The sequence below is a fragment of the Salmo trutta genome, chromosome 30 (genome assembly GCF_901001165.1).
Source record: "Salmo trutta chromosome 30, fSalTru1.1, whole genome shotgun sequence".
In the NCBI taxonomy this organism is placed as follows: Eukaryota; Metazoa; Chordata; class Actinopteri; order Salmoniformes; family Salmonidae; genus Salmo; species Salmo trutta.
This window is the reverse complement of record NC_042986.1, coordinates 17,620,564-17,636,854: the sequence shown is the minus strand read 5'-3', so window position 1 is coordinate 17,636,854 and position 16,291 is coordinate 17,620,564. Positions and strand designations below refer to the sequence as shown.

Sequence of the window (16,291 nt, the reverse complement as noted above, 5' to 3'; positions counted from 1 at the left end):
TCATGTCAGCATATTGTCTGATCCCCTCCTCTCTCAGAGATCACGTCAGCATATTGTCTGATCCCTCCTCTCTCAGAGATCACGACAGCATATTGTCTGATCCCTCCTCTCAGAGATCACGACAGCATATTGTCTGATTTCACCTCTGGTTGAGACTTCATGTTGCCTAGAGGCACAAAATGACCATCTACTGCTCTCTACCACTACAGTAGACTCATTGAAAAAAGAGGTGGGAGTTATCCCAAATTATACACATTAGACCAGAATAATGGACGTTGATTGTATGTGCTTTTTCCCAGTTTGTACAAAGGTGATTGTCAGTTTCTCAGGTCAATGCACAAAGAACCGGCCTGGCCTCTTATGTAACCTTAAAGTGGAAGAGGAGAGTGATGCATTAGCCCCACAGGAGAAGACTACCTTGGAAATCATTTTAATTGGATACCTTGGCCAGTTTGACACTTGAGGCCATACATTATTCCCAGCAAAAAGATAAGAGTGGAAATTAGTGTTGAGAGTGATTACTGTTCAATCATCATGGGAAGATGAAGCTAACAACGATGGGCGCAATAAAACAAGGTGAATATGAAATGTCTAGCAATTGAGCACAAGTTTACTTTGAGGAATCCCACTCACTAGGTTGCTTGCCTTGCATACAAAGCAGTGAACAACAGACTACAGGTTAGACTGATGAGTTACAAGAGTATCCCCAAAAAGGTTCTTCCCAAAAAGAAAAGTCCTATTCACCTCCATCAAAAAGAAGAAGAGGAAGTCCCCACCACAGAAAGAGAAGAGGACCAGAAGATGTATGAAAGACATGCGCTCTTACACTTTCAAAGGACTGAGATCTCAGACGAGGTCGTGTGGGAGGCATCTGCTGAGAGAGTGTCAGGTTGTTTTCATTTTCACATATTCATTTCTATCTACAAATCATTTTGGGCCCAGCAGTGCAAAACGTGTGAAACCAGACCAGTCTCCCGACATGAACAACCCTAAAAATGGAAAACATAAAACTAAAATCCCATATGGCCTTAGCAAAGGTCCTCATTGAAAAGAACATCCTGCATCAAAAACTGAACTGCAGCTGTGAGAGTACTTTGTTGACGAGCGATGCCTGGCTGTTTAAGGTTTTAATGCATACTAGGTCATTACAGCATCAAAACCATTTTGTAAACTATGAACCAGCATCATACAGCCATCCTGCTGATCATTTAAAGAGCTGTAGTGTGTGGGCGGTAATACTCGTCTTTTCCATTATTCATTTTCAAAGTTAATCCCGATTACCTGCATGGAAGACACTGCATTTTCACTTCAATGCAGTGTGAAAGATAGAAATGACTTTGATCTCTTTCATGCTCTCTCATCTCTATCTCCCAATTCTAACACCCTACACTGAGGAGCAACACAGTCCATACAGAACAATAACCAGCCTCACCATCATCCAGACAGATCAGAAACAGCGTTAACACTCACAAACCTCTCCATGCAGTGCCATCCGAGATGGCTCTCTTTTTACACTCCAGGTGTAAAAAAAACCAACAATGACAAATAAACATGTGAATAGCATAACAATCATGAACAGAAACACAAGCAACAGCTTGGGACTTTTTATGACAGCTAGCGACACGCTGGCTGACTCAGTCAGGTGATTTGAAAGAGCGGGGACTAAACTTCCCATCATCATCTGCTGCGTCTCCATAGCCGGCAACCTCCATACTGGCACTCCTCTCTGTGTGCTCACTAAGGATGAGGCAGATGCATGCTCAAAAGAAGGGGGACAAGAGGGGTTAGCCTGTGGAATGGGGGGGGGTCCCCCTCTGTTCTCTCTGCCCCTCCCTCCTCATGAAGTCGTCCACTCCGTGGCGCTGGCATTGATATCTTCACAATGTACACAGCACGGAACGACAGGCCCCTCCTCCCATTGTATATCGCCATGCTGATGGGAAACCCATCTCTGCAGATAGACAGGCTATGTATGCGTTCATGAATGTGAATCCACTGAACCATCTTGACACTCATGGACGGTGATATTTATTTTCAAACGGGACAGGGTTATTATATAGAACTCACTCGGGATAGAGGAGTGCTGCTAATGAGAAATAAATACAAATAATGAGAACAATGAACTTGAACAACAGCTAGAAGTAATAACCATAAATCATGCTGGATAAAAGACAGGAAAGGGTAATAAGGACATTAACATTGTTCGAGGCTATTATTCAAAAGGACACACTGTATTTTCCAAATATCTATTTATAGCTAGTGCAAAATATATTTTCTCACTCGTGTTTATAACCAACATTGTCCATGGTCTCACTGGCTTCACTGTAAAATGTCTTCCCTTCCAGCCCTTATGTTGTAATTAACAGGAGAGGTGGATAAAATCCCCCTGTGGTGGAATGCTGTAAAGTGGATACACACAACTCTAACTGTGGCCTGCCCAGATAAAGATGAGAGGACTGTGGCTTCATTAAGGGCTCCAGGCTCTGTGCCTGAGAATAAAACCTTGGGAGTGTCATCAGTTCCTAGTAATGAGCTGTGTTGGACAATAGACCCCAGCAGCCTCTGTCTCTGTCTGAGTGGCTGTACTGTACACTGGTAATCTGTCTAGGAGCTGTGGCTCTCAGGGGAAAGTGCTGGACTAATGTCATGCTACATCCTCGGCTATTACGGAGGAATCTGCAATCTATCTCCTCCCTTCAGCCGCAGGACACCACCCTGACCCCCCCCCCTCTAGCATGAGACCCCCAAGGTGCAAATAGCAGTGATTGGTGATATCACACAGATGTAGACACACCAAGCTGAGCTCCTAAACACACACAAATAAGTGTGTGCGCTGTGCTAGCACCACTCCAGTCACCCAAGTCATAGACTGTTTTCCCTGCTACCGCACGGCACGCGGTACCGGAGCTCCCAGACCAAAAGGCTCCTCAACAGCTTCTACCCCCAAGACATAAGACTAATGAACAATTCATAAAAACCACCACCAGACAATTTACACTGACATCCCCCCACCCTCTTTTGTACACTGCTGCGACTCGCTGTTTGTTTGTAACGTATTCATAGTAACTTCGCCCCCACCTACATGTACAGATTACCTAGCCTGTATCCCCCACACTGACTCGGTACCGGTGCCCCCTGTATATAGCCTCGTTATTGTTATACTTATATTATTACTTTTTATTTTAGCCTACTTGGTAAATATTTTCTTCTTCTTGAACTGCACTGTTGGTTAAGGGCTTGTAAGTAAGCATTTCACGGTAAAGTCTACACTTGTTTTCAGCGCATGTGGCAAATACACTTTGATTTGATTCAACCTGGGGATTTCGGTTCACTCTATCCAAAATGGAAATTGTATATGGCAAAGAGGGGAATACCTGGTCCAATCCACTTCAGAGGCTGCAGGCCTTGACAGGCAGGTCTAATATACTGTGAAAGGTTGAGTAAATAAAATCCTGATCTGAGCTGCAGATATAACAGCCTTCTGGTTCCTCAAGGTAGAGCATATAGACCAACACACAACCAAGATGGCTTCTCACTGGGACAGATACTCATGAAACACAGCACAGACTAGAGAGAGTTAATATCAGAGAAGAAGAACGAGAGCTGCAGAGCAGTGTGGGGTTTTACAGATTGAATCCATACATAGACCTAGTGAGTATCCCATTGTGAGGGCCTCTAGTCTCTATGAGCAGCATCTGCCTGATAGAATAACCATGGGTCAGAGGTCAGCACGGTGTTAAAGGTCAACAGCTAAGGAGGAAGGGGGTTTGCTACCAGGTGGGAAGGGGGTTGGTCAGAGTGATGCAAAGAAAAAAATGGAGAAAGAGAGAAGAGGGAGAGAGAGCAGAGAGGAGAGACCAATCAGAGAGCCTGAACACAAAGACAACCCCCTCTAGACAACACTGATGCATGCACAGCAGCTATCAGCAGTCCCCAGAACACTTGATATATCACGGTAGAACAGTTCATTCCAATGTCAAATCAAAATCAAATTCAAGTTTATTGGTCGTGTTCACAGATTTGCAGATGCAGCGAAATGTTTGTGTTTCTGGCGCCAAAGGTGCAGTGATATCAAACTTTGCTAAGAGCTAGAAAATGGCACCATCTTGCCATCAATGACTTGCAAACTTCGTATTAATGTCTTCCATTATCTCTGAAGTAGAGGTCTTCACAGATCCATCTGTACCTGAATACCCGAGAACCGATCCAGGACTCGAGTAGGTCCGGCTCCATTGTTCTAAATAATGTCACGGGTCTGGGTCAGATCTGTTTTGATTGTCATTGGTCTCGGGTATGTGTCATTTTAACTTACCTGTCTGGAAGGACCCATATAGATCCGAACGCGAGTGCTGCAGTAAAGAGACAAATTGTATCATGTATGCTGCTGATTTTTGCTTATGTTGGCCAATCATAAGTCATCAAAGCAGCAATAGGCTACAGTCATAGAGCCTCCGTGAGGGGCAAATGTTGGGAGATATCTAATCAATGGAAGATGGAATTAAAAGTTAAAAGGGAAGGATAGTTTACAACGACCCAGAGCCAACAGGTAGGCTACTACATTATATTCTGAATGGAGTTGATGTTTCTAACCTTAACGAGCTTCTCCTGGTTTGATGCAGTCAAGACAGGTACCACGTAATCATAGCTGGGTTATTTATCATCCACTATGGCGCAAGTCGGCCTGGTTGGTTGCTGTCTCTCCCTCCCTCCTGTTCTTCATGTCACTCGCTCACACTCCCGGTAGCCTACACAAACAGCATGGCTCCTGCTAGAGCGTCACCTCTCTCTACCTCCTTTCCCTGGCGCTTTATCAGCTCCGGTTAATAAAGTAGCTTCAAACATGTTATTTTCTGCTGCTTCCCTCACTCGGATCGGAGAGGACCAGGTCTGGATGTCCTCGGATCCGGATGGGAAAGCATATTGGGTCCGGATGGGAAAGCCCCATGTCCATTTCAGAACAGATCCAACTTTTTGGCCCACGTGATGGCCTCTACTCTGAAGCTCAAATCTGCACAACAGAATGGAATCCAGCTACAGAGGACAACTCCCAAACATGTTCCAAACTAAAAAAAGAGGGAGGAGAATGAGTGTACTCTCTATCCTCCAGCCACTCAGCAAAGAGTTGAAGTCCATGAAATATCTTCAGAGGATTGTCTGTTCTATAGCCTACATCTATAGTAGTGATGGGGGAAAGAAAATCGATAGTTACATATCGGGATATTATTTTTGACGATATATCGTATCATCTCGACAATATTGCAATATTATTTTGCACGAGATGCACCCGCAACAAAACTCTAGTACTTCTGTTTATTTTTAAATAGGTAGCCAATTTGTTTTCAGCATTTTTATTTCCATGACTGATCTAAACTTTTCTCATCGTTCTCTCTTGTCCATTCCAGCAAACATATGGTGAGCAATATGTGAGTGTACAGAGTCCCCCGCTGGCCACCCCCGGTGATGACACACCATATAGAGTTGGGTTTGATCTGAGTAGCATGTCCCACACAGCATGAGGCATTCAACGCTCTTATCATCCAGGGTCTCCAATGCTCTCATCTCAGGCACACAGAGAATCTGTGAAAAGAGCTTAACCATCACTAAACAACCAGAGTTTACATTCAACATGCCAACAGATGCAGAACAATATCATAGCAACATGGATATTATCCCAAAACACAGCCTGTGGAGTTCAAAACGACACAGAAAAGAAACCTTTAAAGATCCCGTTTTGCTTTTCCCATTTTATACTCCAATTTCAAGTAAATGAAATGCAAAAGAACATATTTATCTGGAAACTAGGCCTTTCCTTAAGGGGGCAATCAGCATTTGCTACATTCATTTTTAGACATAAATTAATTATATTTACACCCGTTGATTCTTGAAGAATATAACTTATAAATGCCTCATGAGCTTAGTTCAACTATCATACTCCATGAGAACCCCAAATAAAAGCCTGTTTTACTCCAATGTTTGTAAACAAAGTAAATGTAAACAAACACCAATCTTTTGATATTATGGATGGTCAATCCTTGCATCCATGAATTTCTATGAAATTGAGAATGATCACATTTCTCCAGCCCCATCACTCAGCTTTTCACTGAAACAGTGGTGGGGTGACAATTTGTTATTGTTATAACTGCTGATTGGCCCTTTAAAGAAAGATCTACACAACACAATGTATCAACCCCATCAATGGCAGGTAAATGAAAAGACTTATGAGCTGCGCTGTGTAAATCAGATAATTGATACTCACAAAAGCTGGCTTCATAGTGGTTATTGGATCCGTGGGGAGCGGGACAGAAAACGAAGCAAAAGTGAAGTGGGCTGTTAGGTGACTGCCCTCTCTTCTCTAGTGTGTCAATATGTCTCTCTCTCTCTCTTCTCTTTCTCTCTCCCCTCCCATCTGTGGGCCTACTCTAACTGGCCCACACAATGTGCCCCCTGGATTGTCATGTTCAATCTGATCCCAAGACCGAGACAAACCTGCATTAGCATGCGCCTTAAACACAAGCACACACACCCGTCCTGACACACACACCCTTAAATGCAGGCACGTAGGCCAAGACCTCATGCAAGTCAAATCTCCTTGTTTCCTCGCAAGTAGAGGCAGGCTATAGTTGTGAGAGTGAGTGAGTGAGTGAGTGAGTGAGTGAGTGAGTGAGAGAGTGAGAGAGAGAGAGAGAAAAGAGGGTGTAAGAAAAGGAAGAGTTAGCAGACCCAAACACACAAAGAAATAGCTTTTTTGGTGTCCTGGGACCTCTCGCCCACACGCTGTCAACCAGCTCAGTAGAGTGTTCCAGAGCAGCCAGCCGTGACCAGCAAGATGGCCGCCTGCACCCGTTAGCCGGGATGCTTCTCTCATCCGCACAGCAACAGAGAGAGAGACAGGAGAGAGCGAAGGAAACAGCAATAGAGAAAAGGGGAAGAAAAAGTGCCCTACTTTCAGAGGATAGGCTATTCACAGACTTGTAAAAATACTAAACAAAAGGGCAAGGAAGCTTCTAAAACAACCAACCTTTGTTAGATTGCCTGCCTACTGCTTCCATTTGCAATGCATTTTCCATGAATGGTGTGGTGCAATGTACTTTCCTGACTGATGTTTTCTTGAAAGGAGAAACATATGAGAGAGGCACAGTCTGTGTGCTTCAGTTCTCCAGAGCAATGATCTCTGGGATTCAGAGTTCATTAATATTAACTAACCCAGCTCTTCTGGGACTACAATAGGACTACAAAAGACGGTTGAAGAGTACTGCAGGATTTTTAATATTCTTCTCTTTCAATCATTTTTTTTCTCTCACTTTTTCATCTAGGCACACTTTCAAAGAAAACTGTAGAATAGGTGATGTGTCAGGTGTACTGAAACCCAGGGCAACCCTTTCTGGGTGACAGAGAACCGCAGCCCTAGTAATAGTCCACCCACTCCTAGTGAAAGAAAAATTGATTAACTATTCAATAGACTTAAAAAGTCAATGAATAATCATGAAGACGAGGACATCAAAAATGCAAAAAAAAAAAATGAATTATTTCTTGCCACATAAAATAACTTGCATAGGCTACATGCTAATTCGTGTGATGCGTTGAAAGGCAGCACTGGGCTGTTATCTTGAACACTGCAGCTCAGAGCTTCTGCATTATGTGGTTGAGCAAACTGTCAACAGTGTGGCAGCTCTTCGGGCAGCTACACCACAAAGAGAGATCCTATCTGACCAGCTGACAGTCTGCAGGCTGAGGTGGTGACAGAGAGTGACAGGGAGCCTGTGCATACACAAGCAAGAAGGCAGTGATGGGTGTTGCCTGCCTGGGACACGTCAGGTTCTGTAGGAACTAAGATCTTTGGTAACCTTGACATGAAAAGTGTCAACGACAGATATCCAAAGACGCCACTACTTAAAAGGTGGTACAATAACTCAAAACAGATCAGGGCATTCAATAGGCCGGAGAACCTAAACAAGGCGTCCTCCTATCACCACCTAGCAGTGGTTCAAAAAGTACCCAATTGTCGTATTTGAGTAAAAGTAAATATACTTAAGTATTAAAAGTAAAAGTACAAATAATTTCAAATTCCTTATATTAAGCAAACCAAACGACACCTTTTTCTTTTTTCAGATAGCCAGGGGCCCACTCCAACACTCAGACATCATTTACAAACTAAGCATGTGTTTAGTAGAACAGAGGCAGTAGGGATGACCAGGGATGTTCTCTTGATAAGTGTGTGAATTAGACCATTTTAATGTAATGCTAAGCATTCAAACTGTAATGAGTACTTTTGGGTGCCATGGAAAATATATGGAGTAAAAAGTATATTTTTTCTTTCGGAATGTAGTGAAGTAAAAGTTGTATAAAATATATAAATAGTAAAGTACAGATACCCCAAAAACCTCCTTAAGTAGTACTTTAAAGTATTTTTACTTAAGTACATTACACCACTGCCACCCATGTTTAATATGATTTAATTCACAGCCTGCCTCTAGGAAAGGCCACATGATATCTCCCAGCGCCACGCCTATGAGGTGAGGTGTTAATCAAACAGTGGGTAATTACAGCATAGTGTCTGATCTGACTCCTGTCTCACTCATAACGTAGGCTAGCCACAGAAGCTACGGTATTATCAGGAGGCTATACAGTCTCATACTGCTGAACGTTTCAGCTGGGGAATTAAAGATTCAAGCAGCAAGCTGTTTCAGTCTGGTGACCATTACCCACTTGGGCCTGACTGCTCTACACTACAGAAAGAAGAACCTTTGTGATAATCGTAATACAGCCTGCTGGATGTGACCGGAATGACACAACACTTTGAGCTAATGGGACAAAGTTCATTCCGCGCATCTCCTAATGGACTGTTAACTTTGAGAGAGCATGCAAGTCTTGTTAGTCAACTGAAGTAACTCGATATTGGAAAACGACGCATCTACTTGGGAGGTGAACTCTGAATGACCTTGACGACGGTTGTGAAGCAGACCGTTCAGAGCAAACATTTCAACAGTTGCTTCACGAAAGTAGGGTTTATGTAATCATTTCTTACAGTGGTCTTGTCTTACAGCTGTGCAAACAGAATTTTATGAGTGGGGTCATCGTTCAAAAGTCTGTTCTCTTCAGTTCATCTTCACCCTCCACTCGACCAGAGTATAATAGCCTTTCCAGATGAGGGCTATTAAATAGGTGAGTATGTTGAGGAGAGGTGTCACTGGCTCAGATAAACAGGGTTCTGAGATAATGACCTGTGGTTCAGTTCCCTGAGTGGTGGTGTGTCACACTCACTGACTGCCCCTCCAATTCCTCTCTACAGCTGTCGGCTATAATACTGGGGCTGAGTCGGAGTCAAATGTGAGTCCGAAATGACACCCTATTCCCTAGGCCTATACAAAGCCCTGGCCAAAAGTAGTGCACGATATATAGGGAATAAGGTGCCATTATGGATAGAGCTTTCGCCTAGCTCTTGTTATCATTCCCCTCAGTTGAGATGGAGGCGGGACACCAAAAGGTTATACTTGGGGTCGATTATCAATTATTTTGGATGATGGAACAAAAACAACTTTCTCCTGCTCCGCCACCCCTCCTGGTGAGGTCAGGGAAAGGGGTCCTCTATACTGAACAAAAACATAAACGCAACATGGAACCATTTCAACGATTTTACAGTTCATTTAAAGGAAATCGGTCAATTGAAATAAATTCATTAGGCCCTAATTTATCAATTTCCCATTACTGGGAGGCACACCCACATGAGAGACTAGACCACCCATTGGGGAGCAAGGCCAAGCCAATCAGAATTAGTTTCCCCCCACAAAAGGGCTTTATTACAGACATAATACTACTCAGTTTCATTAGCTGTTCGGGTGGCTGGTCTCAGATGATCCCGCAGGCGAGGAAGCCGGATTTGGAGGTCCTGGGCTGGCGTGGTTACACACGGTCTGCAGTTGTGAGGCTGGTTGGACGTACTGCCAAATTCACTAAAACGACGTTGGAGGCGGCTTATGGTAGAGAAATTAACAAATTATCTGGCAACAGCTCTGGTGGATATTCCCGCTGTCAGCATGCCAATTGCACACTCCCTCAAAACTGTGGTATTGTGTTGTGTGACAAAACTGCACATTTTAGAGTGACCTTTTATTGCCCCCAGCACAAGGTCCACCTGTGTAATGATGATGCTGTTTAATCAGCTTCTTGATATGCCACACCTGTTAGGTGGACGGATTATCTTGGCAAAGGAGAAATGCTCACTAACAGGGATGTAAACAAATTTGTGCAAAAAATTTGAGAGAAATACGTTTTTTTGTGCATACAGAACATTTCTGGGATCTTTAAATTCAGCTCATGAAAGATGGGCCCAACACATTACATGTTGCGTTTATATTTTTGTTCATTATAGAAGTCTACTGCTGTACAGGACACTCAAGGTCGGACACACAGGCAGGCTCTGCTCCGGCCACCTGCATACTAACCACAGAAAAGATGAGCCAAGATATCGACCCCACCTCTAGAGTTGTATAAAGGAACACCAACTGACCGCAGAGCAACGTGATCTGGTCACTGTGGAGAGGCTGCTACTTGAGCCCCTGGCTTACGCTCTCTGCCTGGCATCACAGATGCATCATGGCATGATTCTGCCAGAGACAGAATAGGGGAAGGGAGTCATGCGGAGCCGTTACATTGACAGTTTGCAGACAATGAATTTAAATACTGAATCACTAAATAGAGGGAAGTGTAAGGTGGATTCAACGATCCATGCAGATTGCATCTCAAAATGCCATAATGGTGCAGTTACATGCATTTACAATTTGTTGCAGATAACAATTATTGTAAATGGCTCTATTTTAGAATACTGAATGGAAAGAGTGTGTGTATTCCAGGCAGCTCTATAAACAGTGTGCCCATCTCCAGGGGAACTCAGGTTATGTTGGAGTGTAACGCCATGGCAACCCGAGGAGCCGGGGTCAGTCCTGAATGGAGGACAGAGCTGCAGCTCAATGGCCCTCTCCTCTTACTTTCCAACCTTTTGTCTAGGCCTATCTCTATCCTGTTACTTTTTCTGCTCTTCCTCACTTTTTATCCGCATCTTTTCGTCACTTCTAATCTCTCTCTTTCTCTCCCCGGCTCTCTATTCTTCGTTATCTGCCCCTATGACAGGCTATTTCAGTTCTGAATGGCTGGATATATAAAATCAAGAAAATGATCTTCTCACCGACAGGATGACTTACTGCAGTGATCGACCGGATTGGGTTCCTATTCCAGCAGGGTTATTATGCAGTTTTCAGGCAGAAAATGGCAGATATGAATGATTTCATGAAGGAGAGCTAACTTGGCTAAAGAGAGGGATTTGTGTGGATATCACTCATGCATGCCTAATGTTCCTGACGGTAGCTAAATACAGCAGCTAAATACAGCAGCTAAATACAGCAGCTAAATACAGCTTAACCCCTCCAACTCTATCTGGAAACTCCATGATGAGGTCTAGAGTCACTTCAGACACTATGGTATAGAATTCCCCCTTGATTCCTGGCTTATAGTGCTGGTGGGCTTGAGTTCTTTCTATGGTAGAGGGCATGTAACTGTATCAACAGCAACAGCCATATAATAACATCTAACAAACTAACAGTGAGGCTGAGCTCTTACCTCGTCCCATTCAGAGGCGAACGAGGGCGACTTCTCCAGCCTCTTTTTGGCTGTGCTGCAGTCCGAGACGGACTCACTGCGGCTGCCCAGCCCTCCCTCCTCCTCGCTAGGCGGCGACACCAGCAGGTCTGAGTCCGACTTGGAAAAGCTGCGAGCCAGCTTCAAATCCCCAGGGGGGCGCATCCTGCCAGAAGGCACAGTCCCAGACCCAACGTCCCTGTCTCTGGGCTCCCCCTTGGACACGGTGGCATAGATAGCCTTGGGGTCACAGTCTGTCAGGACGGCAGACATGTTGATTGGATTGTTTGGAGGAGGCGGAGCTTCTGTTGCTTTGGTAGGTGCAGTTGGAGCTGGCGCCGGCGCCGGCTGTTGGCCTTGGCTGGACTGTGTCAGTACTCCACCTGGCAGGCTGCTGAGGGACTCCTCCCGAGAGTCAAAGACGGGCGAGGATCCGTGCAGGAGGCCTGTGAACACTTCAGGTACTGCGACCAGGTCCTGGCCGAGCAAGGCGTTATCTGCAGAGTAGAGAGGAGAGAAAGAGTTAGGTGGAGAGACTAAAGAAGAGGAAGCAGGGAGTAAGGAGTGGTGCACCCGAGCAGGCAGGAGGCCGGATTGAGACTGAGGGGAGATATCTAGCAGGGCTAATAGGAACAACGCCCACACAGCCCCAGAAACAGATCGGTGATTGTTTTCAAACGGGCATGAGAGAGAGGGAAAGAGGGAGAGGCGGATCTAGAGAATGCTGTCCGAAGCACTTGGAGAGTTACAGAATTCCAATCCCAGCTTGCAGCCATCTGACATCTCTCTGGGTGCTTGGAAGTTTGTTACATTACTCAATGCACTGCAGTTCATTCACTCTTTCCACCTCTGTCTCTCTCTGTCTCTCAATCCCTATGAGCTAACCAGCAGCAGCCCCTGTATGAGGTCAGGTTCCACAGAAATTATACAGCACTGATGAATCCCATAAGAAAATCAGCAGAAGAAGAAACAGGATATGAGCAAGACAACAAGCACACTGCATATACTGTGCGTGCGGGCACACACACTAAAACACAGACACAGACAGACAAACGTGAGAACAAACAGAACATTCTTTCGCCGCCTTGATCTATAGTATGAAAACAATCCCTGCTTAAAAATTCTGTACAGCAGATTCAGTTGAAAACAACTCACTTTTTACCTTACAAAAACAGGTTCTCTCTCTCACTCTCTCTCCAAGGAGCTACTGCCGCCCAAGCCTGTTTTTCCGCCATCAAATCACAGGTTGAGAGTTGAGCCAGGTTGTGCCTCTGTTCCCCTTCTGCCTGTCAAGCCCCCCCCCCCCTCTCCCTCCCTGCTAGCTAGTACTTCATGAGCCGGAGCTATGTTGAGACAAAGCTGTAGCTGTATGACTGACTAGCCCCACACTGGACTGACTAGCCCCACACTGGACTGACTAGCCCCACACTGGACTGACTAGCCCCACACTGGACTGACTAGCCCCACACTGGACTGACTAGCTCCACACTGGACTGACTAGCTCCACACTGGACTGACTAGCCGCTGACTGCAGCTCTGGGAATGGAAACTCTGGGATCACTCGATCCACTCGAAGGTCTGACTCTTTGCCACAATTCTGATAATTAGGCTTCGGAGTCTGACACATGGTAAGTGTTTGTGTGTTGGAGTAGGGTGGGGGGCTGCTCTGTGCCGTACTGCCCTGCGTGTGTGTGTGTGTGTTCTCACTGCCACTCTGACATTCAGGGTGAGAGGGTCGTGGTGTTTGGTGACAGGGAAACTGGGACGGTGTCAGTGACGTAACAGCGGGGCAGTGATCCAGTCGCTCTGTTTTTGTTTTTCCTTCAGAGCAGAGGACAGATAGACCGGGACTGCAGTTACACCAAGCATTCTCTCTCAAAAGGACATAGGGTTGCCAATACCATTGTCATTCAAACAACCAAAGGGATATATTAAACTCTATAAAGAGCTGTTGCGTTAGAGATGAATATCTGTCCAGGGGAAACAGTAACAGTTACTCTCCCCTGTAAGCCAGCTGGGTGGTGATGAATACAGTTTAGCTTACAGGCCGATTGCAGTGAGGCAGAGTACCAACGCCCTGTGCCCATCTACGCTCAGCTGCCTACTTCTCAATTAGGAAAGATATGTGTGGCAGTGTGGGTGTATAAACATATGGAGAGACCACAGCCAAACACCCACCCTGTCCTTGGAAGCTGGAGAGTGTGAACGCCCAATGAGCAAATCGCTATGGCTCCCTTCAACAATACTCCACTGTGCTGGGCGATATGGCCAAAACTCCATATAAATTGTGATACATTGCCTGAATTGATGCAGTATCGATAAATAGAATGATACGTTTGTAAAATGAATGCGCACCACAGTTTATATTATTATCCTTTAAACTACTACTACTAGTCTGATGATTGTAGCCATCAATAGTCTAATTAACAATCACCCATATTAGCAGACTTATTTCATTTCAAACTTCACATTTTTCTAGTATAGGCTACTTATCGTAATGAACAATATCAGCAAAATGCCTGCGATAAGTGATCGGTACGGTCGGTGTCGATCATTTTTCTGTTTATCGTCCCAGCTCTAGGAAGCCTTTCCTTAAACCCCCAGGAGCCAGACTACTATCCTACCCAAGATTCAATGGTCTGACGGGGGCTGGAAACAATGAGCCAGTCAGTAACCCCTAATGAAAGACAAACGGATATTTAGACAGCTTTTATGGAGGGATGAGGTCACTGGTGACAGAACATGTGTGTGTGTTTAATTTGGCCTTGTGAGCTGAGAGTTTTAAAAGTGATGTCATGCTAAGTCTACAGTTACTGCTATGTTTGATGTCGCAGACAGTCTGTTGGCCCAAACTCCATTTATTTCCAGGCCCTGGGGAAATTGCTTTTCGTTACTCAGATTGGAGAGCATATTTAGCACTGTATGTCATATGTTATAATTCAATTTAGAACTAGAGGCAAAAACTATTGATATTCTAACTTCAATCTTAATGGAAGAAAACAGATGATTCCATTGACATAATTTGTTAAGGGGCAACTTTTATGTATGCATGTGTATAATTACGTGACAGAGACCGAGAAGGTGAATACCTTATAATGGACATTGTTGATGTAAACTATCCATTGTGTGACATATGACAGATAAATTCACTAGTCTGTACGTTCTGGAGAACACCCGAATTCCAGTCATTCACAATTGGCCAAGTGCAAGCCCAGAGAGGCTACTCTCCACAGGTCCCCACAGCAGGCAGAAATCCATAAACAGGTACAGTGCATTCAGAAAGTATTCAGACCCCTTGACTTTTTCCACATTTTGTTACGTTACAGCCTTATTGTAAAATTGATTAAATTACAATTTGGCCAGACTGAAACCACTCCTAAGTAAAAGGCACATGACAGCCCGCTTGGAGTTAGCCAAAAGGCCCCTAATTTTATTTATTGAACCAGGTAGGCCAGTTGAGAACAAGTTCTCATTTACAACTGCGACCTGGCAAAAATAAAGCAAAGCAGTGCGACAAAAACAACAACACAGAGTTACACATGGGATAAACAAACGTACAGTCAATAACACAATTGAAAAATCTGTACACAGTGTCTGAAAGTTAAGTAAGGAGGTAAGGCAATAAATAGGCCAATAGTTGAAGTAATTACAATTTAGCAATTTACACTGGAGTGATATATGTGCAGATGAGGATGTGCAAGTAGAAATACTGGTATGCAAAAGAGCAGAAAAACAAAAACAAATATGGGGATGAGGTAAGTAGTTGGTTGGATGGGCTATTTACAGATGGGCTGTGTACAGCTGCAGCGATCGGTAAGCTGCTCTGACAGCTGACACTTAAAGTTAGTGATTGAGATAAGTCTCCAACTTCAGTGATTTTTGCAATTCGTTCCAGTCATTGGCAGCAGAGAACTGGAAGGAAAGGCGGCCAAAGGAAGTATTGGCTTTGGGGATGACCAGTGAAATATACCTGCTGGAGCGCGTGCTACGGGTGGGTGTTGCTATGCTGACCAGTGAGCTGAGATAAGGCAGGGCTTTACCTAGCAAGGACTTATAGATGACCTGGAGCCAATGGGTTTGGCGACAAATATGCAGCGAGGACCAGCCAACGAGAGCATACAAGTCGCAGTGGTGGGTAGTATATGGGGCTTTGGTGACAAAACGGATGGCACTGTGATAGACTGCATCCAATTTGCTGAGTAGAGTGTTGGAGGCTATTTTGTAAATGACATCGCCGAAGTCAAGGATCGGCAGGATAGTCAGTTTTACGAGGGTATGTTTGGCAGCATGAGTGAAGGAGGCGTTGTTGTGAAATAGGAAGCTGATTCTAGATTTAATTTTGGATTGGAGATGCTTAATGTGAGCCTGGAAGGAGAGTTTACAGTCTAGCCAGACACCTAGGTATTTGTAGTTGTCCACATATTCTAAGTCAGAACCGTCCAGAGTAGTGATGCTAGTCGAGCGGGTGCCTGCAGTGATAGGTTGAAGAGCAAGCATTTCGTTTTACTAGCATTTAAGAGCAGTTGGAGGCCACGGAAGGAGTGTTGCATGGCATTGAAGCTCGCTTGGAGGTTTGTTAACACAGTGTCCAAAGAAGGGCCAGATGTATACAGAATGGTGTTGTCTGCGTAGAGGTGGATCAAAGAATCACCCGCAGCAA

At 44.6% G+C, this 16,291-nt stretch overlaps 1 protein-coding gene across 8 annotated transcripts in view; it reads right to left on the bottom strand.

Moving 5' to 3' along the window:
- Nucleotides 1-16,291, bottom strand: part of LOC115168138 (ankyrin repeat and SAM domain-containing protein 1A) — a 119,024-nt gene that overhangs the window by 33,205 nt on the left and 69,528 nt on the right. For 6 of the 8 annotated variants that reach the window (XM_029723111.1, XM_029723109.1, XM_029723114.1 and 3 more), the window contains 2 exons: nucleotides 11,614-12,128; nucleotides 827-874 (listed from right to left, as the gene is read on the bottom strand). In XM_029723111.1, coding sequence (XP_029578971.1) covers nucleotides 827-874; nucleotides 11,614-12,128 — 563 coding nt within the window. The remainder of the gene's footprint in view (nucleotides 1-826; nucleotides 875-11,613; nucleotides 12,129-16,291) is intronic. The other 2 variants (XM_029723110.1, XM_029723113.1) reach the window with 2 other exon arrangements.